The following is a 22523-nucleotide window of genomic DNA, read 5'->3' on the forward strand; positions in this document are numbered from 1 at the left end:
CATTGTCCGGGAAGGTGACCTAGGGAGAAGAGACTCATTTTCATGCTTAGACATGCCATTCCCTTCCGCCCCCTCCTTCCTCACACACACACACACACACACACTCACGCACACACGCACGCACGCACGCACGCACGCACGCACGCACACACACTCACTAAAAATTGGTGACATCCTTACCTTATATTGGCACATACACACACACACACACACACACACACACACACACACACACACTCACAAACACACATACACACACACACACAAACACACACACACACACACACACAAACACACACACACACACACACACACAAACACACACACACACACACACACACACACACACACACACACACACACACACACACACACACACACACACACACACACACACAAACACACATACCTAAAGTGTGGATGGTTACCTAAGAGGCGGCACTGGGTGTAGTGCCTTTCTAGTGCACTTGCACTACAACAGCACTGGGTGCAGTACTCGCTCCGGCATCGAAGAATTTTGCACTAAAAAATGCACAAAATTTGACCTATTTCGTCGCCTATAGAGGACGGAAAGAATGTCATTTTGAACATTGTTATGACATTCTTTCCGTCAAAAAAGTCAATTTAACGGTGTTAAATGAAGCGACCATCCACACAATTAGGTTGTCATCCAGAGTTTAGGTTGCCATCCACGTGTGGATGGTTGCCTTATGGTGATTTAGGCAACCAAACCTGTGGAAACGGGGGTACACACACACACACACACACACACACACACACACACACACACACTAAAAACTGACATCTTCACCTTATAGATGTTGAGAACCAAGCAGTCCTCGTCGTCCGGGAAGGTGAACTGGGGTGGGTCTTCAGGGGCGTTGGGCTGCGGGCAGCGAGGTCCAAAGGTGGTAGCATCTCTCACACCACTCCACTCCACAGGGGGTTCGGGCGCTCGGAATCGTCCTTCACCTGTCACACGGTATACTATTCAAATGTGTTACACTCGGTCAAGGTCGCGAAAATTGGGGGAATCCCAACTAGTACATGCGTTTGTTAGCGGTAAGCTTGGCGACCAGAAGAAACAAGTCTCATCGCGAGTTCAAAAGGGCGAACGTTGAGCGCGCTGTAGTACTAACAGCGTTATTGCTGTTGTTTTTTGAATGGTTAGACGAAAGGGTCGGTTCAAACCTGTGATGATTGTCTTGGAATCGAATGACTGCCTAGCTATGAGAATGACTTTGTTGACCTGAATGTTAGGGAGAAAAATAAATGATTATGTTGAACTTTTTTTCTCCTTTTTTTTTTTATCTCAGTTGCATGCAGGCAGCTTCAACTCTTTCTTTTTTGCCTCTCTTTTTTTATTTTATTTTTTTTATCGGGGAGCATCCTTCTTTATTGATTTTTGTTCTGTTCTTTTTTCCTGCTTTTTATATTAAAGTCAAGATTGGATTTTTGTGTGAAAGCATAGGACAGTTTCTTTACGCAATTAAAAAAAATGAACACAGAGACAAAAACCGGTTGTTGCAGCGAATGCAATTGAGGCCTATAAAGAAAAAGATCAATAAAAAAACATTTTTTTAAAAACTTTTGCTCCCAGCGGCACTTGAACCCGGAGCGCCGGATCGAATTTCCGAATCCGTAACCACTGCACCATGCTACTCGTGTGAAATAAAGCGTGATGAAAAGATGTAATATGAATTATTCAGTCGTGATGGTTTGAAAGCTCGCCACCTTCGCCGAATGACCCCAGCACGTTTTTTTTGGTTAGTAACTGATCGAACTGTCGCTTTTGAGCCACTCTGTTTCAAGCATTTCACCTAAATTAAAGGCACAGTAAGCCTCCCGTAAACCATCACAGATACGGTCAGGCTTTTACACACAGAACAAACACCCTTTCATTTAAACACTCACCGATTGAGAACATCATAGGTGCCCTCCGTAAAGAGCGAACAATTTTCAAAGAATTTATTTTTGCGTGGTTTATCTTACCCCTGAGCCATCGTGAACCCGTGTGATCCAGTTTCCTTTTTTCACAATGTAGTCGTCAGTTAGTCATTTGAATGCGACTCGATGTGAGCTTATTTACAATAGCACGTTTTTATGCACGAAACAAACGGCTGTGGTTCACAAGAACTCTAGCGATGGCTTTTGACTGTTGAGAGGATCCTAGGAACGGCGATATGCACTGATAAACCGGCGTCGTCTGCTACGACCCTTGCGTGACCCTGCTTCCGGGCTTTTCTTTTTTCAAACTTTCACAACTTCGAATTGTACTGATCTTGTCTTGATGAAAAAAGAATTCTTTTATGATTAAAGAATGTTTGTGTAACAAGCTGTCAATTTATTATTTAGATTTTAAAAGTTAGGTCTAGCGCAAAAACGCACCACGGTCCAAAAACATGTTGATAATCATCGATTCACGGCTATCACCAGTTTACATCGATAGAATGAGACCCGAAGGGAAGTAACTCATGTTTGACCTGAGTTCAGGATGGGTCCAAAAGGTGTTCGAGATAATCTGCAAAATTAATTCTTTAAAAATTGCTCGCTCTTTACGTAGGGCACCTAGGATGTTCCCATTTGGTGAGCGTTCAAATGGAAGGGTGTTTGTACTGTGTGTAAAAGCCTGACAGTATCTGTGATGGTTTACGGGGGCTTACTGTCCGGGCGTGAATTCCGGTATTCATAACAGCCGTCCAGCACCAAAACGAGGCGCCATTGTTGTTGAGGACCAAGTCCACGAAAATAAATTCTTTGAAAATTTCTCACGCTCGACAGAAAGCAGCCAGGATGTTCCCGTTCGGTAAGCGTTCAAATGGAAGTATGCTTGTACTATATGTAGACGCTCGGGGAGCTCTGTGGTGGTTTACGGGAGGCTTACTGTGCCTTTAAACAAGAATGTCACAATTTGTGTCTATGGTGCAATGTAGCCGACCGTCTCATTGTAGCCAAGTTACAACAGTTGCTCGATTGACGCATTTCACGTCTTCGATATTCTGTCTGAGCTCATTTCCCAATGAGCTGCCTTAAAAACAGGAATGTCCTGCAATTGTAGGAGTGCGTTGGAGGTTTCTTTTGGATGGGTAAGGACATTTAAGAAGCAATATCTTGAACTTCTGCTTCCCGTACTTTGCCACCTCCATCCGCCTCGTCTCCGAGCACCATGCTTCGTGGTATACTCCTTGCCTTCCTTCTTTACGCTGCCTACCATCGCCTTGCACCTCCTCCTGCTGAACACCATGACCCCAGCCACCTTGACTCTGCTTTCTGCAAGTATCGCCGTATTTTAACTCCACCCCCCACCCCACTCCATCAAACCCGTGCATGTTTACATTCGCCTTGCTATTATCAGGCGACGTCCAAGTAAATCCCGGCCCCACCGTGTCTGTCTACCCATGTGGTATTTGTGACCACAATGTCTCCTGGTCCCAAAGAGGCATTGGTTGTGATGACTGCAACATCTGGTTTCATCATGACTGTGTCGACCTGAACAGTGCAGAATGGGATACCCTCGACAGACACAAGAGCGCCTGCTGGGTATGCCCTCGTTGCGACAGTTTACATTCAACAGCTTTGAGATTTCAATGACAAATTCCTTTAGCCCACTGGCTGATGCCAACATTGACTCCTTCATCTCAGACTCGCCCTTCTCCCCTACCAAGACCAGCAGCCCAAACCCCCGCCCCGACCGTAGCGCTAGGCCATCAAGGTCCCCGGGACGCTCCCCCAAACCGTCGAACCAGTCATCCTCCTCCCCCCATCTCCCCAAAAAGACAAACCTGCGGATGCTCACTGTAAACTGTCAAAGTATAATAGGTAAACAATCTGAGCTTAAGGCTTTACTGGACTATGTGAAACCTGACGTCGTATGTGCAACAGAGTCCTGGCTAAAGGGCGTTAAGCCAGGTAAATCTCCCTCGTCTGACTGCATCAAGTCATCTGAGATCTTCCCAGACGACTACACTACTTTTAGGAATGACCGGTCCTCCCTGGGCGGGGACGTCTTCACGCTTGTCTGTAAAGACATTACAGCCGTCGAACAGGTTGACCTAGTCACAGAGTGCGAACTTGAGTGGGTTAAACTCAAGTTACACAACACCAAAGACCTCTTCATAGGTACTTTCTACATGCCACACCGAAATGCAAACGACGTAAAGGAATTACAGAAATCCCTGAATCTCTTGTCGGACAACGGCAGGCGTTCACCACATGTGATAATCTCGGGTGACTTCAATTGTCCAGATATAGACTGGGACAAGAACACCGTCCCCCCCGGTGCTAGCGATAGGGCGGTCCAACAGTCCCTTGCAGATGTCACCTGTGCTGAGCTCCTGACCCAAACCCAGACAAAACCCACACGGGGCCCCAGCGTCTTGGACCTTGTATTCCCATCAATCCCCTCCCTCCTAAAGACCACTAGCCTAATTCCAGGCCTGGCTGATCACGACATTGCAGTCTCTGACTTTGATGTAAAGCCCCCCCCCCCCCCCTACCAAGCGTAAGTTCTACAAGTTCAAGGACGCCAGGTGGGACCAACTGAAGAGTGACCTTGAGTCTGCAGCGACTACCATTGTCAACAAGTACAACAATGGCACCAACGCCGAAGATCTTTGGACCCTTTTCAAATCGTCTCTCTTGGCCTCTGTCGACAGCTACATCCCTTCCACCATCGCTAAGAACAGTTCCTCACTCCCCTGGCTTAGTGCATCCCTTAAGCGGATGCTCCGCAGGAAACAACGACTCTTCAAGCGAGCCAAGCATAGCAAGATCTGGACGGAGTATAGAAACTTCCAAAAAATCTGTAAACGCGCTATGCGTCGCGCTGAGTGGAGCTACATAAACGATAAGATCAAAGCAGGCTTGTCCAGCAATAACACAAAACCCTTTTGGAACTTCATTAAGTCCCGCCGACAGGACAACACCGGTGTAACACGAGAAAATTACTCCCACGAGATTTTTACTCCGGAGTAAAAATTTCGTACGAAAATGTTACTCCCTTTACGAAAAAAGCACTCCCCCATTACACGAGAAAATTACTCCCCACGACAGGTGAGTTCCGAGTAAACATTTCGTACACAAACGTTACTCCCCTGACGAATAAAAAAACGAATAAATTATTTCACCCTAACAGAGCAATTTAACTTCCCATGCCAGGTGTACGGAATTTATACTCCCTTGTCCCCTGTTAGTCTTGGTGGTGGAAGGGGTGGAGGGAGGGTAGCGCGACATTCGTTTGTGCGAGATCACATATTGGCATTATCCCTTCGCCCGCATTCCATTTTCGCGTACGAGATTTTTACTGGAAGTAAAAAAAATGGGGAGTAAACATTTCGTGGAGGGAGTAATATTTTCGTGCCTTGGGGAGTTCTTTTCTCGTACGAAAGATTTACTCGGAGTAAGAATTTCGTACGAAATTTTTACTCCGGAGTCAATTTTTCGTGGAGTAAAAATTTCGTGTTACACCGGCGTTTCCCCCTTAAAACACAAGGGCAAACTTGTAAACGATAGCGTAGGGAAAGCAAAACTTCTCCTCGACCAGTTCAAATCAGTATTCACAAAGAGTGCTAACTTCACCCCCCCCCTCCCCACCCCCCGCCGTCAGCCCCATAGAGCAGATTGAAGTGACCACAGCTGGAGTAGCTAAACTGCTACGTGACCTCAACCCCGCCAAAGCCCCAGGCCCCGACAGCATACCCAACCTGGTCCTAAAGACCTGCGCCGACCAGATTGCACCTGCTCTCCGTGCAATCTTCCAGAGATCCCTGGATAGTGGTTATCTCCCTTCCGACTGGCTCCAGGCCAACATCTCCTGTGTATTCAAAAAGGGTGATCGCCACCTCCCCGCGAACTACCGTCCCATCTCCCTCACTTCCATCCCATGCAAACTCCTAGAACATATTATATGCCGCCACATCTTCACACATCTCGACTCGCATAACATCCTCACGCATCTAAACCATGGTTTCCGTTCTGGATTCTCGGGTGAAACCCAACTTCTCACCACAACCCACGACCTCTTGACCACCTTCGACCAAAGAAAACAAGTAGATGTCGCTGTGCTTGATTTTTCTAAAGCGTTCGACACTGTTCCCCACCCCCACCTTCTCCACAAACTCTCCTGTTATGGCATAAACGGCCCCCTACTCAACTGGCTCACGTCGTTCCTCACTAAGCGCTCCATGAAAGTTGTACTCGAGGGTACTTCATCCGAATCAACTACAGTAGACTCTGGCGTCCCGCAGGGGACGGTGCTCGGCCCACTACTCTTCCTTGTCCATGTTAACGACCTGCCAGCCTCCGTATCGTCCCACGTCCGCTTGTTCGCCGACGACTGCCTGCTCTATAGGGAAATAAACTCCTTCGCGGATCAACAATCCCTGCAACAAGACCTCAGACACCTCGAAGAGTGGGCGGTTACCTGGGGCTTGCGCTTCAACGCCTCTAAATGCTATATCCTCAGTATAAACAAATCCTCTGACTTCTTCTACCAACTGGACAACAGCATCCTCCAAAACGTTGGATCCACACCCTACCTTTGCATTCTCCTCTCAGACGACATGAAATGGAGCCCCCACATTTCTTCTATCACTAAAAAAGCAAACTGCACCCTTGGCTTTCTCCGCCGCAACCTCCAACGCTGCCCGCCTCGTTGCCGTCAGCAGGCCTACCTCTCCCTTGTGCGTTCCCTCCTGGAGAATGGGGCGGTTGTCTGGGACCCCTACCTGAAGAAAGACATTGACTGCATCGAACGCGTACAACGCAAAGCGTCGAGGTTTATCACAGGCGACTTCACGTCGTCGACCCCCGGCAGCGTCACCAGACTCCTAGAGAAAACTGGACTCCAACCTCTGCAACAGCGACGTCAACAACTCCGTCTGACGTTCTTCTATAGGGTGGTTGAGGGGCTGGTACCGGCACTACCATCACACCAGTTCTTAACTGAGCAGAAGCAAGGCCGTAAAATCAGGCCAGTGAGACACTCTGACCATCACACATCCAACATCGTCTCACAGTATTCAAGAAACAATTCTAGACCCTATTCAGTGCCCCAAGGCCGCACTGATCAGTTTAGGAACTCCTTTTTTGTGAAGACGGCACAAGACTGGAATCTACTCGAGGACAATATTGTAACCTCCAAAAGCATTGGCATCTTTAAAGACAAGCTACCAGCCGTCCACCACCATTAGGCTGCCGCACTCTCCCCCGCTGCATTTATGCCAGTCTTCTGGTACCCAGCAGCGTAATCAACAAGATCAAGACAAGATCAAGAATATCGTCGTATAATGATGTCAAGTGAGAGACCCTGCAAATTAACATTGAAAGTGGGAACTTCGGAAGCAAAGTTGCCAGCTACTCGGTATGCAAGAGCTAAATTGAAAGCCGAAGTTGTGGCTTCGAGAGTTCTGAGGTCAAGGTCGAGGAAATTGGGGGAATCCCAATCAGTGCGCATGCGTTTGTAAACGGTAGGCTTGGTGACCAAAGGAAACAAATCTCATCGCGAGTTCGTAAATGGGCGAACGTTGATCGCGCTGTAGCTTTTACTATAGTTGTTGCTTCTGCCTGGTTGAACGAAAGGGTCGGTTCAAAGCTGTGATGATTGTCTTGAAATCGAACGACTGTCTATAACAATGATTTTGTTGACCAGAATGTTGGGGAAAATAAAACATTTTTTGTTTATGTGGTAGCGAAGTTCGGTTATGTTAAACCTCTTCTTTTTTTAATGATTGTGTATCGGTAAAACTGTTTTGGACAAAATAGGTTGGTTAGAGCGAACGTTTGGGTTACAGGTACATTTGAAAAGGCAGAAATCAATCAGTGTTTGGAGAATCAAGATATAAGGTGTAGTGAAAAGAAGATAAATTCAGTGACTTTCATATTAATTGGGAAAATGTGTGTCCGAATTTTTACAAAAGATAAATTGTTGTACTTTGGTATTTGTACATTTTGTTTGTCCTCGTTAATTGTGTACAGGATGTATGTTTATATAAAGTTGAAAGTCAAGATTGGATTTGTTTAGCCTACGCGCGTGTGTGCATATGTGTTAGACATAGACATAGACATAGAACACTGTATTATCTCAATTACGAGAAACTCGGGTGTGGTGAATCATAATAAACAACATAAAACGTAAGAACATCAATAAAATATCGAGGCACAAATACTCAGCTCATAATAGTGTGTGTAAGGGGGGATGGGGTGCACACACACACACACACACACACACACCGTCGAACACACGCACACACACACACACACACCGTCGAACACACACATAACGTCGAACACACACACACACACACACACACACACACACACACACACACACACACACACACACACACCGTCGAACACACACACACCGTCGAACACACACATAACATCAAACACACACACACACATACGTGTCTGAGGGGGGGATATCTGGACATTTGCCGCAAAGAAATATGTGTTATATCTGGACTTGTTTATTTCTAAAGCTACAGACACGGAGTGCGAGTGTAAACATGTGTTAGACTTTAAGAATACTTTTTGAGATTTAAAAAAAAAAACACTCATTATTGAAAGTTACACACCCAAAAATAGAGATTCTGAAACACGTGTTATATCTGGACATCTGCCACCTAAAAGTGAGTGATAGCCGGACATATGACCGTAAAGCTGTAAATACTATCAACTTTATGAAAATGGCGTTACATATGCGTGGTAGTACAAAAAAGCTACCAGTAATCCCAAATTTTTTTTTTTGACAGGGACAAACCAAGGGGAACTTTAACGCCTCTCGGCGTATTTTTTTGAGACAAATGTCTCCGCAGCTGATAGTTGGTAGCCTTTATTGGATGTCGTTATTCAAATGCAATCCGTCAGAGACAGAAAGCTTAGAAAGGAATTACGTTGTATTGTTTTCCTGCTTTGCCTGGCTCAGGTCGGGAAATTCAGGACCAAAATGACCCAAGGTGCAACTCATTCCTTTTGATGAGTTTCAAGTTTCTTATAAAAGTTTTCGCAGCTGTTGGTAGACTTTATTGGATGTCGTTATTCATATGTATCCGTCAGAGACAGAGAGCTTAAAAAGGAATTACGTAATTGGTAGACTTTATTGGATGTCGTTATTCAAATGCAATCCGTCAGAGACGGAAAGCTTAGACAGGAATTACGTTGTATTGTTTTCCTGCTTTGCCTGGCTCAGGTCGGGAAATTCAGGACCGAAATGACCCAAGGTGCAACTCATTCCTTTTGATGAGTTTCAAGTTTCTTAAAAGTTTTCGCAGCTGTTGGTAGACTTTATTGGATGTCGTTATTCAAATGTAATCCGTCAGAGACAGAGAGCTTAGAAAGGAATTACGTAATTGGTAGACTTTATTGGATGTCGTTATTCAAATTACAAACCGCCACAGACAGAAAGCTTAGAATGTTTTTGTTTTTGTGGGGGTTTTTTTGCGCATGAAAAGACTTCAGGCCAGATTTTCTTTACAAAACCGGGGAGGTAGGGTAGGGGAAGGTTTTTTTTTGAGCATGAAAAGACTAGGTGTCTAAAGCAGAGTTCCACTATACTTTTTGGTTTGAAACGTTCACAAATGCTTTGGGTATTACCAAATGTAGGCAACTAGATGCTACAATGAATATATAAATATATATCGCAATAATTGATCATTTATGTCAAAAAGTGGAGATTTGTGCGCATGTTCGGGGTTATGCTCGATACAGACAAACACAGAACACCCAAACCCTAATGGGGAGCTGGGCCAATGTAAAAGCAATGTTTTGGCGTCAAAACATTTTTCAGATTGCTTCTAGATTTCTCTCAAAATTAATTAACTAGTTTAATCGATGTGCCAGCTCTGAGCAATAGCAAAATGGGCGGATCTTAGGTTTGTTCCAGCTCTGACGCAATTCGCAAAACGGACAATATAAGGCCAGTATAGATGAAATATGTACTCCTGATGATAGAATAGCATATATTTAACACTTCCTATCAGTGGATGCATCAAAGTGATGAAATCTTCATGTTATGCGGCAAAAACGAAATGTTCCAGCTCTGAGGTGTTTGATCTTCCTTTCCCCGTCGCGATATAACCTTCTTGGTTGAAAACGACGTTAAACACCAAATAAAGAAAGAAAGAAAGCCGGGGGAGTAACGAGCTGATCCCGAATATATGATAAATGTTATGACCTTATGTTTTAAAATAAAGTCTTGAGACAGGGGTTCCACTGTAGCATACACAGGCTAGGGTAGGATTTAAAGGCAAAAGTGTTTAAAAAAAAAGTACAGGTTACTTACATTTTTTGGTGTAAGTTAGACACGAAACCAGCACAACATAGTAGCAGAATGATAATACATGTATTTTGAAGGAATATGGAGCCTTGGAGGACAAAATAAACAACAAAAACCACTACTACCACAACATTTACTTTTTTTTTAATATCAAAGTTCTAAGAGAAGATTTTTTTTTCTAAAAACTGAGCTTGATTTACAAAACCTGACTGATACAAAAGCATAAAATCCAATATATGTCAGCAAACATAAAAACAACAAAAATATTAGTTTTAATTTAAAATCTAGCTGTTCTAAATTCAAAATATAGTTAAAAAGCAACTTGCTCATGTCATAGTAATAAAACAACCTCATATTATGTTAAACTGCGAAAAAAAAGTGTGTGTGAACAGGGATTGTTACTCAGGTTGTATCCGGACAAACACAAAACACAAAAAGTAACACAATGTGTGTTATATCCCGACATTTTGCTAAATTGTGAAAATGTAGGCAAATTCAATTATTTATATGTATTACACATTATTTCAAGCCTCCATAATTAATTTGGAGTGATTTTAAAGACGTGTTTTATTTGGACGTCGAATTAAAATTATGAGTCCAAGTAAAGCGCTAAATTTCGCGCGGGAGTCGAGCTATCCCACCATAAACACACACACACACACACACACACACACACACACACACACACACACACACACACACACACACACACACACACACGCACACACACACACACATAAAGCAATGACAAAAACAGCAGCAGAAACTTACACTCAAACCCATACACACACACACACACACACACACACACACACACACGCACACAAACGCACACACACACAAACACACACTCACACGTCAATCAATATCAATCAATATGAGGCTTATATCGCGCGTATTCCGTGGGTACAGTTCTTAGCGCATGGATTTATTTATGCCGTGTGAGATGGACTTTTTTTTTACACAATACACCACGCATTCACATCGGCCAGCAGATCGCAGCCATTTCGGCGCATATCCTACTTTTCACGGCCTACACACTCACGGCGCATATCCTACTTTTCACATGCACACAACGACCCCATTTTTTTTTTATAGAAACACAGTAACCCCCTCGTATAAGCGGGAATGAAAGAGTGGTGGCCAATGACCCAGAACAAACAAAAGGCAAAGCTGGCAACTCAGGTTTGTATTCAGGGAAATGTGCACGAAATGCATGCACAAGATACGACTTTTCCTTCTATTTTCTCTCTTTGGGACTTTCCGATTTGCGTCAGCTCGGTTTGATATGAAAAACGGAAGAAAAGCCTTGCCTTTTTGCACTGAGAAACTGTGGAAGTAGCGTGTTTACTACTGGGTCTGGCTGAAGTACATTTACCCTCATTTACTTCCTCGTTAGCTTCCAAAGTAAACTCTTTTTTCGTCCCATGCATGCGAAAGTAAGGATGTACTTCCGATGTCGCTCAAAACATTAGAAGTAGTCGCAAACTACCCTGAGTTACTTCCTCGCTTTGCTTCGAAGTAAACCCTTTTTCCGGCCCATGCATACGAAAGTGAGGCAAGTACTTCCGATGTCACTCAAAACTTCGGGAGTTGTCGCGAACTTCCCCCATAAGCATACGGGCCCAGGGGTATCCATCCCTGGAGAGTCTGTAAAAACGACAGGTCTGGCAGCGGAACGAAATTCAGATGTGGATGGAGCAGTGAGTAGGCCTACTGTGACGGGGCGGTGTGAGAACGTACTGGGAAAATAAACAAGCGTCGGGAAAAAAAAGATTTTTTGTTGTTGAGAAAACAAATAAAATAAAAGGACTACAAAAAAAATGTCAGGGAAGGAGAAGAAAAGGAGAAGGGAAAACAATACACCAAACAAGGGAGAGTGTGTTCAGGTTAGCTGTACTAAATCAACGCGGTTCGCGCGGACGGTACGAGAGTAGCATCTCTCACGCCACTCCAAGTAACAGGAGGTTCGGGCCCTCGGAATCGTCTTTCTCTTGTCATGCGGTAACATTATTCACATGTGTCGCAAACACGCCAAACACGGGGTACATTGGAAAGGATGTTCAGGTACGCTGTACTGAGGACAACGCGGGTCGGGGAAGGTGCGAGCGTAGCATCTTTCACGCAGCTCCAAGAAATAGGAGGTTCAAAGGGTGCGGAGATTTCGTTCACCTGCCAGGCATTGATATTACTCGTATTTAAAGTAGTAGTTGTAGTAGTAGATTAGTCCCTCTTTAGGGCGAGGGCCGGATGCAAAAAAAGCATATCTATGCTTTTTCTTGTTACCCTTGAAAAATAGATAATTTTCTCTCTCTCTCTCTCTCTCTCTCTCTCTCTCTCTCTCTCTCTCTCTCTCTCTCTCTCTCTCTCTCTCTTTCTCTCTCTCTTTCTCTCTCTCTCTCTTTCTCTCTCTCTCTCTCTCTCTCTCTCTCTCTCTCTCTCTCTCTCTCTCTCTCTCTCTCTCTCTCTCTCTCTCTCTCTCTCTCTCTCTCTCTCTCTCAGTCTTTTTTCGCGTCCCCCTCCTTCCATCTCCCACTCTCTCATTAAAAGACGAATGGGCACTTACCCACAGGAGGTTGTGCGTAGGGAATGTTCAGGAACGTGTCCACGTGTGTCTGACCGCTCACCAGCGACCTTGACCCTCGCAATTCACCATATTTGGTAGTAACCAGGACTGACTGGTCACTCGCGGACAACACCCCCGACAGCATGCAGAGTACGACACTCAGCGTGCTGTACATCTTCGCCTGCAAACGTACGAGGGTAGAGCAAACACGAATGGGGAATAGCACTTAACACTTCTAACACAAGATCGTACTAATCCCCTGGAACAACTTTTCTTCTTAAAGCTGTGGTGTATTTATGACTTTCCGGGGCTAGGAGGTTGAAAAATTGGGACAAAATCATGTACAGATTTCTGTACGGCAAACACTACCCGAAACCCCACCTATACGGCGTGTATGACCTTGAGAGCTTCAGTCAACGCTTGAATTTTGCAGTGGTAACATCCGGTTTGCTCTCGCAGAGCTGAGCATATTTGTCAAGAAGGATCGAGCAGAACAAATAAACGACTTGGCAGGGATTCGAACTCAAGGCCTCGGGGCCTCGAAATGTCGGGTCCGATGTTTGAACCGCTAGGCCACTTCACCAGTGTTGTCAAAGATAAAAAATAGATAATTTTATATCATTCTACGCTTCAATTACCATTCATGCGTTGCAAAAACGTAAATATTGACATTAATATTTGTCTTTATTTGCAAACATGTTTTACGGAATCGCAGTACATGTTTACACCGTCATGCTACACGACATTCGCACCATGCAAATAGCTGCGCATATCTCTATTTACAACATGCAAGAAAATGACAAGAACAGTAATTCGGAATCTCTCCAAAGCTCTGTGCAGTTGAAACCAGACAGCTAAGAAATAGTTATACATGTATTCACTTCTGAACAACGGGCGGATAGAGATATAAATCATGCTGCTTCAAGAATAACATAACATGAATTCATATCAATGTTTTTCCTGCTTTTTCTCAATTGGCGCAGTAGCCTAGTGGTTAGGACATGAGACACGAAGTCTCGAGGTCGAGAGTTCGAATCTTCGCCGGGTCGTTTATTTTTTCCCCTTGATCTCTCTTGAAGATAAAATATGATCAATCTTGAGAGAGCAAACCGGATGTTATCCCTGCAAAATTCAAGCGTTGACTGAAGCTCTCAAGGTCATACACGCCGTATAGGTGGGGTTTCGGGTAGCGTTTGCTGTACAGAATTCTGTACATGATTGTGTCCCTATTTTTCAACCTCGTAGCCCCGGAAAGTCATAAATAGACCACAGCTTTAAGGTATTAGAACACACCTGACAGTACGCTGGAGTAGCCTCCCTTCCCGGATTTAGAACGCGTTTCGTGTCGTAACAGATTATCCACTTATTAGCCATATCCGTATGCAAAATAATGAAATAAACATTAGGAAATGTCAGAAGTTTACAACTATCGACATTCTCTATCAGTGCAATAAAAAACAATCGTTAGAACTTGCATTTACGACATGTCGTGCGTGAGAACGTGTCACTGTAAACAAGCACTTCTTGCCTGGCTGAAGAACCATACGAGTCAATCTAAAACAGACAAGTAATGGAAAGCAGTCTGCGGATAAACATAACAAACTGCTGATGAAAAAGTGTGTTCGTCCCTGCTCTGGATAAAAGACATTGGACTGATGACAACGTGGCAGCGTTCACGCGAACAGATTTTTTTCAGATTATCGCTTCTACTTTTTATTGCACGTACTTGGGGCAGATCAGAATTTCACACTGGAAGATGACAAATTGGTCTTGTGAGTTGAGAACCACATGTTCTTTGCCGACAGAAATCACGATGGGACAAGATGCAGATTGTGTTGAAGAGATGTTTGCAGATTATCGCATAGACATTTTATTGCTCAGATCAATGCACGAAGTTGGGGTAGATCTGAATTTCGCAATGCCGGAAGACGACAAATCGGTCTTTTGAGTTGAGAACCACATGTTCAGTTTGGCGGCAGAAATCACTATGGGACAAGATGAGGATTGTGTTGAGGAGGTTAATACTGACTGACTTTAGATGAAGAGTTCCTAGACCTGGTTTTTGTGGAGAGGCATCATGATGATATCCTGTGTTTTTTTAACGTTCTTGGTGACAACGCGCCAGAATCGCACGAAGATCGAACTCTCGAAGAAAACAAGTTTATCGCTGAACATCGGAAATGTGAAAGTATTACTCTTCCTGTCTGATCAGTCTCCCCGTTAAATCTACAGGCTACATTATTTATCTGGTAACTTACCAAACCGGAGTGTGTGTGTGTGTGTGTGTCAGTGTCAGTGTGTGTGTGTGTGTGTGTGTGTGTGTGCCGGATTACCACCATTAACGCACCCTTTTGGACTTTTCTACGTAACCTTACTATGCCTGCTGTGACATTCACGAGGATTATTGTGATTCTTGGACAATCGTGTGCCTGTGCTGGACTTGCAGGAAGACAAACGGCGTCGGAACGTATACGTGCTGCCAAGTGTGCATGCCCAGAGCGCAGTGTGAACCGAGAGTGAATTTGTCATTTTGTGGAAGTTTTGCTTGATTGATTTATTCATGATTTAATTTGCCTTTTGGTTCAATAGAAAAATCTGTGTACGTTATACTTTGTATTTTGTGGTGTGATTCGCCGGAGTGCGAGACCCCCATCCCCGAACGCCTCTGTGGGTAGAATTGTATAATTGTGTGAGTAACGTGAGTGTGTAGATGAGAATGTGTAGATGAGAATGTGAAAGTTGCTTTGGACCCAGACACACACAGCAGACTTCAACGCAACAGCTAAGTTTCAGCCTGACAAAGAAATTCGAGTGACACAGCAAAGGGCTGTACTTGTTATTTCTCTATTAAAACAAATGTTTCAAGATCTTCAGACCAATAAAAAATAAATTGTCTGTTTCTAATAACATGGGTAAACAAAATAGGGTAGGTAGGTAGGGATTTTTAATTTTTTTTGCCAGGATAGAATTCTTCAAAATAACTAAATGACACAAAGAGACAAGACTCGCTATAGATAAATTTATTAAAAAAAAAGTAAAAAATGTGACAAAGAATATAAAATGATTGTTTTACCTGGTCTGGAATCTTCAGTAGTAATTGCATAAAAAAAAGTCTGATATATATAATTATATATATGTATAGGTTACAACACGAGTGGTTTTTTATATGGCTTGTATTTCAGTCAAGACCCAGCGGATGAATATCATCGGGAGACACGAGCCTCTGGCGAGTGGCTCTCGATTGATATTCCCGCTGGGTCTTGACTGAAATACAAGCCATATAAAAAAACCACGAGTGTTGTAATCTGTATATCCCATTCTACCATCAAACACAAAGTGTAGACTACTAGCGGCACTGTTGCGATCTGTGCAGGGTAAAACTGTTGCCAGCGAGACTTAGCCCTTTTGCAACCTTAAACTAAGTGACCGTCGCTGAAAAAATAAAACGAATGAGTGCATCGATAAGTACGCGGTAACACTACTTTCAGACCATTTAAAAGCTTTAAGTAAAGGTTCATAAGTTGCAAGAAAGTAATGAAGTCGAATAGAAATTAATTTAGTTGAAGCGCACAATTCTTTTGTTTTGCGTTTCAGGTCGGCAGAACGGGCGAAACGGGTTTGGGACCCATTTGGCTTACTCGATTCAGAATTGATTCCACGTTGTTTTTCTCGAACGTGTGTAATTAGGCTTATTGACAGAGAAGCAAATTTTAGGGAACAAGTATGTAGGTTTAGATTTAACCATTTGCTCCCTATTTGAAATGTATCTACGTGATAAACTGTTTTGCGAGTGTGTTTGCATGGATCATAGACCTATATCTAATATAGGTCCCTGCATGGATGAACTTAAACTGGTATGGGTCACACAGTGAGGAAAACGCGACCGACACGTCTGTCACCGCCGATTGATTGCATTTTGAAGGAATATGACTGGATTACGGAAAAATATGTGGACTTACTGCAGAGCCAGGCAAAAGAGTAGACTTGCTCGCAAAACACGTGAAACAGCCGATGTTTGATAGCTGAAGGCGCACACCAAAACACACTACCGACAGATTCTGAAAAGTCGTCTGCTAACGATGCAAGGGGAGGGTACTCGTGTTTTTGTTTTGGTTCGCTAGCATCTGGTTATCTTGTAAGTTGAATGTTCGTTTTTTTCGACCTGCATTGCTTTCATAATGAAAGAAACTTTTGCTTATTGCATCTCATACATCAGATCAGTTCTGAGATTCATTTTTGCGTGCAACTGATATGGTTTTCTGAGCCGTGCAATACGATTTTAGAACTTCATACAAATGTGTCACATTGTTCGGCGCGAGGTCAAAGGTCGGGAGCAAAGTAGTTCTTCGCCCAAATCGGAATCTGCACTATCATATATTTTTTTGAGTCCATGATGTATTTATTGAGCTATAAAAATACAACATATATACCCATACTGAAGTAACAGAGACAAAGAAGGGAGGTCATGGGATATATATATATATATATATATTTATATCAATTATCATGTTAACTTTTTCTTAAAATGGGTGCGCTAAATCCTAGTCTGTTTGTTTTTAATGGACTAAGCAATCCTTGGACTGACAGAAAATATGTATTTTAAAAATGTCCAGTTGCAAATTACTTATTTTTCTAATTGGAAGAGAATATACACTCTTTTGTGTTCAAATGGGTAGGGGGCGGGGGTAGTAAAAGGATCACAGTTCAAGATTGTGCGCGACAAGAGGTGTGTTTCTTTTAACTGTGATAAAGAGCGACAACTCAACTTGGTATCTAACATTATTTCTGAACACTGTAACCACTGTAACCACTTTAGCACTTTTAATTTATTTTTTCTGTCTTCCAAACTTCTTCTTCTCCTCCTCCTCTTCTTCGTTCATGGGCTTAGACTCCCACGTTCACTCATGTTTTTAGCACGAGTGGATTTTTACGTGTATGACCGTTTTTACCCCGCCATTTAGGCAGCCATACGCCGCTTTCGGAGGAATTCCAAACTTCTAATTCAGCTTCAAAAAATGAGAAAAAAAAGGTGTTTTTTTAATTCAACAGTTAAATCACTATGTTGGATATTCTATTTTGCTTCCCTATTTATCTTAAGTTTTTGATCATCTGATTACCTTGCTTTCCTATTTGTAAGATAATATGCACTCTTTTCTGAAAAATAGGTGGGGGGTGGGGGTAGTAAAAGCATCAAAGTTCAAGATTTTGCGCGACAAGAGGTGTGTTTCTTTTAACTGTGATGAAGAGGGATAACTGAACTTGGTATCTAACACTATTTCTGAACACTGTAACCACATTAGCACTTTTAATTTTTTTTTCTGTCTTCCAAGCTTTAAATTCAGCTAATAAAATGAGTAAAAGTGTTTTTTTCTGAATTCAACAGTTAAATTACTATGTTGGATGTTCTATTTTGCTTCCCTATTTCTGTTCTGAAGTTTTTGATCATCTGACTACCTTGCTTTTCTATTTGGAAGACAATATGCACTCTTTTCTGAAAAATGGGTAGGGGGTGGGGGAAGTAAAAGCATCACAGTTCAAGATTTTGCGCGACAAGAGGTGTGTTTCTTTTAACTGTGATGAAGAGGGATAACTAAACTTGGTATCTAACACTATTTCTGAACACTGTAACCACTTTAGCACTGTTAATTTATTTTTTTCTGTCATCCAAGTTTTGAATTCAGCTTACAAAATGAGTAAACAAGTGTGTTTTTTCTGAATTCAACAGTTAAATAACTCTGTTGGGTGTTCTTTTTTGCTTCCCTATTTCTGTTCTGAAGTTTTTGATCATCTGATTACCTTGCCTTTCTATTTGGAAGATAATATGCACTCTTTTCTGAAGAATGGGTAGGGGGTAGGGGTAGTAAAAGCATCACAGTTCAAGATTTTGCGCGACAAGAGGTGCGTTTCTTTTAACTGTGATGAAGAGGGATAACTCAACTTGGTATCTAACACTATTTCTGAACACTGTAACCAGTTTTGCACTTTTAATTTATTTATTTCTGTCTTCCAAGCTTTAAATTCAGCTAATAAAATGAGTAAAAAAGTGTGTTTTTTCTGAATTCACCAGTTAAATCACTATGTTGCATGTTCTATTTTGCTTCCCTATTTTTGTTCTGAAGTTTTGATCATCTGACTACCTTGCTTGTCTATTTGGAAGATAATATGCACTCTTTTCTGGAAAATGAGTAGGGGGTGGGGGTAGTAAAAGCATCACAGTTCAAAATTTTGCGCGACAAGAGGTGTATTTCTCTTAAAATTTGTGAAGAGGGATAACTCAACTTGTTATTTAACACTATTTCTGAACACTGTAACCACTTTAACACTTTTAATTTATGTTTGACTGTGTTCCATGCTTCAAATTGAGCTTCAAAAATGGATACATAAGGGTTTTTTTCCAAATTCACCTGTAAAATCACTATGTTTGATGTTCTATTTTGCTTCCCTATTTCTCTTCTTCAGTTTCTGATCATCCGATTGTTTTTTTGTTAACATATTCACAATACAATATCACAATTTCTTCAGTAGGGTTTGCGTGAAAAAATCTCATACCTATGCTCAAACTTCAGTCGCTATCTCAAAATTTTGCGCGACAAGCTCTATTCATTTTGTTTTTTCCTGATAAACAAAACACTGAACTAACATAAAAACAAACCTTTAAAACTGCCTAACCACTTTGAAATATGGCCTCAGGTGTGAACTCCAGCCTTAAGCACTATGTAAAAGTTGCTTTGATTTGTTATAAATAAATAAAAACATCCTCCACTATCCACCGGGACAAACTATACAGGTGTTGGAAGTACTACCTGTAGGCAATGCGTGGGGGTCCTTTGCCGCGAAATCATTAAAACAGTTATTATGTCTTGCGGTTTCTTCCCATATTATAAAAAAAAAAACACCCCAAGAATCATGTTGTAGGTTATTGGTACGTTTAATTATTAACAAAACAAAAAGTTACATTTACAGTACGTCGACCCAGTGGTCTTTTAAGTAAACAGACAAACAAACACTTATGGTACAAATAATGAACTTATCTCAAAATCGTCGATGAATCTCGCATGTAAGATGTATTGCCCGTTTGTGATCAGCCTGACTCACGGTTTTTCAGTTTAATTTCGCAAGCTACACACATTTGTATATTAGATGAAGAAGAAAATATGTTCCCTGAAAGTATACCTAATAGGATTTGGAAGTTTTTAGAGTATCGGCATATTGGTATAAATAAGGTCTTCATAATTTCCTGTCCCAGATGATAAAATGTAAGCCCTTGTCCGGGCCCCTGGACCAGTTTAGCAACATGGAGGTCAAACTCGAGCATTTTGTGGCGTAATGTTTGTTTAATCCAGGTAGAACTGCGTTGGGGTTTGCCCGCATCGAAACATTGTTGTTAAACTGAGGGGTTGTTTCAAAATCTGGAAGCATTCCTACCTCATAGATACAGTGTTCTGTCTATTTTGTTCTAGCGTGAGAGAGAGAGAGAGAGAGAGAGAGAGAGAGAGAGAGAGAGAGAGAGAGAGAGAGAGAGAGAGAGAGAGAGAGAGAGAGAGAGAGAGAGAGAATGTGCTTCAATTTTGGACAATATATACTCTTGAACTTTACCGAGGAAGGAGTGTGTGTGTGTGTGTGTGTGTGTGTGTGTGTGTGTGTGTGTGTGTGTGTGTGTGTGTGTGTCTGTGTCTGTGTTTGTGTGTGTGCGTGTGTGTATGTGCGTGTGTGTGTGTGTGTGTGTGTCAGTGTGTGTGTGTGATTGTTTGTTGTTATTGTTTTTGCTCCCTGTTCGACGGCAATCCATTTATATTGTTGTCATCAGTCACTGCCTTTAAATAATGTGGTTCTTGAAATTACAAGTGCGTGGCAAGCTCTTTTTGCAACGTTATTCCAGTGATATAAGCCTACAGACCTTTGTCTTTGGGCTTCCCTTTGCAGCATAATTATACACATTCACAATAATTATGTTCACCTCGGACAACATCTTTACCAATTCAGGTGTGCAAACCCTTTGATAGCTTCGGTGTTAGTGTGACACGTGTATAATGTCAGCGCGAGATACACGAATTGGGAAGGTAGTACGGCACAGGTGAAAAAAAAAAATGCCTGCTTGTTTGTAGAGGCCTGGCAAGGGGGAAACATTTTGATTCATTTTAAGTAGTCTTTATGAAGAATTAATTAACCAGAAAAAATTAAGGATTGAAGTAAATATTAATGAAATTAGGTATACTTTTGACGTACTTACTATGTTCTTATCCACCTTGCATGAATTGAACAAACAGTCACCACAGCAAGCAGTCAGGGAGTTAATTTGTGGTATGTGACTAAGTGGAGGGGTGGTCTTTTTTCATGTAAAAGCCTGGCAAGATCTGAGATGGTCAGCCGAACTGTTTACACGAGAAATAGTGTCCCTTTACCTGTTTACAACATTGAATTCCAATTTTTCCATATTGCATTAACCTCCTTTGCTCCCTTATCCCTGTCAAAACTAGGCCAGACAAATGCAACGGTGTCAGCTCTCACAATAGTCGGCAATTGAATTTCTTGCATTACAGGCCAGTGACGTGATAGTTGTGTGTGCTAGTGTTACTCTGTTTGAACAAAATGAATCATGAATAAACTAACAATTATTGCACAAAAACCGAAGCTTGTCAGTGCATAACACACGCACACGCACACACACACACTGACACACCAACTCGCACACACACACACACACACACACACAACCACATCCCCCCACACTCACACACACACACACACACGCGGCACACACACACACACACACTTGAACACGCACGCACACACACACACGCACACGCACACACGCGCACGCACACACACATACGCACACACACACACACACACGCACGCATACATCGTGACTGAGGAAGAAACACACACACAGAGGAAGAAACGCAAAGTTCCAAAAAGTTACTCACGCTTTCAATAGCTGTGCTGTGTTATGCCTGCTGCCCTGCTCGGCAAGAGAGTTTCTCACACTCTGATTGTTCGTGTACCTTAAAGATACTATAACCCACACTCGTTAACGATCAAATCACGGGTTATTCCAGGATTTTACGATCGGTAAAACCTCGTTTCAATCTTGAAACACACCTAAGAACTTCAGCCTGCCGGTTTTCTAAGAAAGTGCTGGCATTGTTTATTAATTGCTGTATAATTAGCAAGTTTGTGTGTGTTTGTGTGTTAGTGTGTGTTACTGTGGATCCGCCCAGGGTGTGTGTGTGTGTGTGTGTGTGTGTGTGTGTGTGTGTGTGTGTGTGCAGGGTGGTGTGTGTGTTTGTGGGTGTGTATGTGTGTGTATGTGTTTGTGTATGTGTGTGTGTGTGAGTGGATATGTGTGTGTTGCACCGGGTAGAAGTGTGTCAGTTGAACCGGAAATATGTAATGAGTGAAAATTGAGCAGATAAACGGACCCTCATTCCGCAAGACCGAGAGGACGTGAGTGTGTGTGTGTTATGCATTGACATGCTCTGGTTTTCGTGTGACGGTGCGTGTGTGTGTATGTGTGTGTGTGTGTGTGTGTGTGTGCGTGTGTTTGTATAATTATATATGTGTGTGTGTGTGTGTGCGTGTGTGTGTGTGTGTGTGTGTGTGTAGGCTATGTGTGTGTGCCGGTGGATATGTGTGTGTTGCACCGGGTAGAAGTGTGTGAGTTGAACCGGAAATATGTAA

At 42.6% G+C, this 22523-nt stretch overlaps 1 protein-coding gene across 1 annotated transcript in view; it reads right to left on the reverse strand.

Annotated features, from left to right (window-relative positions):
• LOC138966958 (neuroligin-3-like) overlaps window positions 1–21906 on the reverse strand; it is a 36596-nt gene extending 14690 nt beyond the window's left edge. Inside the window, exons 1-4 of the mRNA XM_070339367.1 lie at window positions 21770–21906; window positions 12843–13023; window positions 812–972; window positions 1–19 (exon numbers count right to left, since the gene is read on the reverse strand). The exon at window positions 1–19 is cut by the window's left edge and continues 35 nt beyond it. Coding sequence (XP_070195468.1) covers window positions 1–19; window positions 812–972; window positions 12843–13017 — 355 coding nt within the window. The 5' untranslated portion in view covers window positions 13018–13023; window positions 21770–21906. The remainder of the gene's footprint in view (window positions 20–811; window positions 973–12842; window positions 13024–21769) is intronic.
• Between the last annotated feature and the right edge of the window lie 617 nt (window positions 21907–22523).

The sequence above is a fragment of the Littorina saxatilis genome, linkage group LG5 (genome assembly GCF_037325665.1).
Source record: "Littorina saxatilis isolate snail1 linkage group LG5, US_GU_Lsax_2.0, whole genome shotgun sequence".
Taxonomy (NCBI): Eukaryota; Metazoa; Mollusca; class Gastropoda; order Littorinimorpha; family Littorinidae; genus Littorina; species Littorina saxatilis.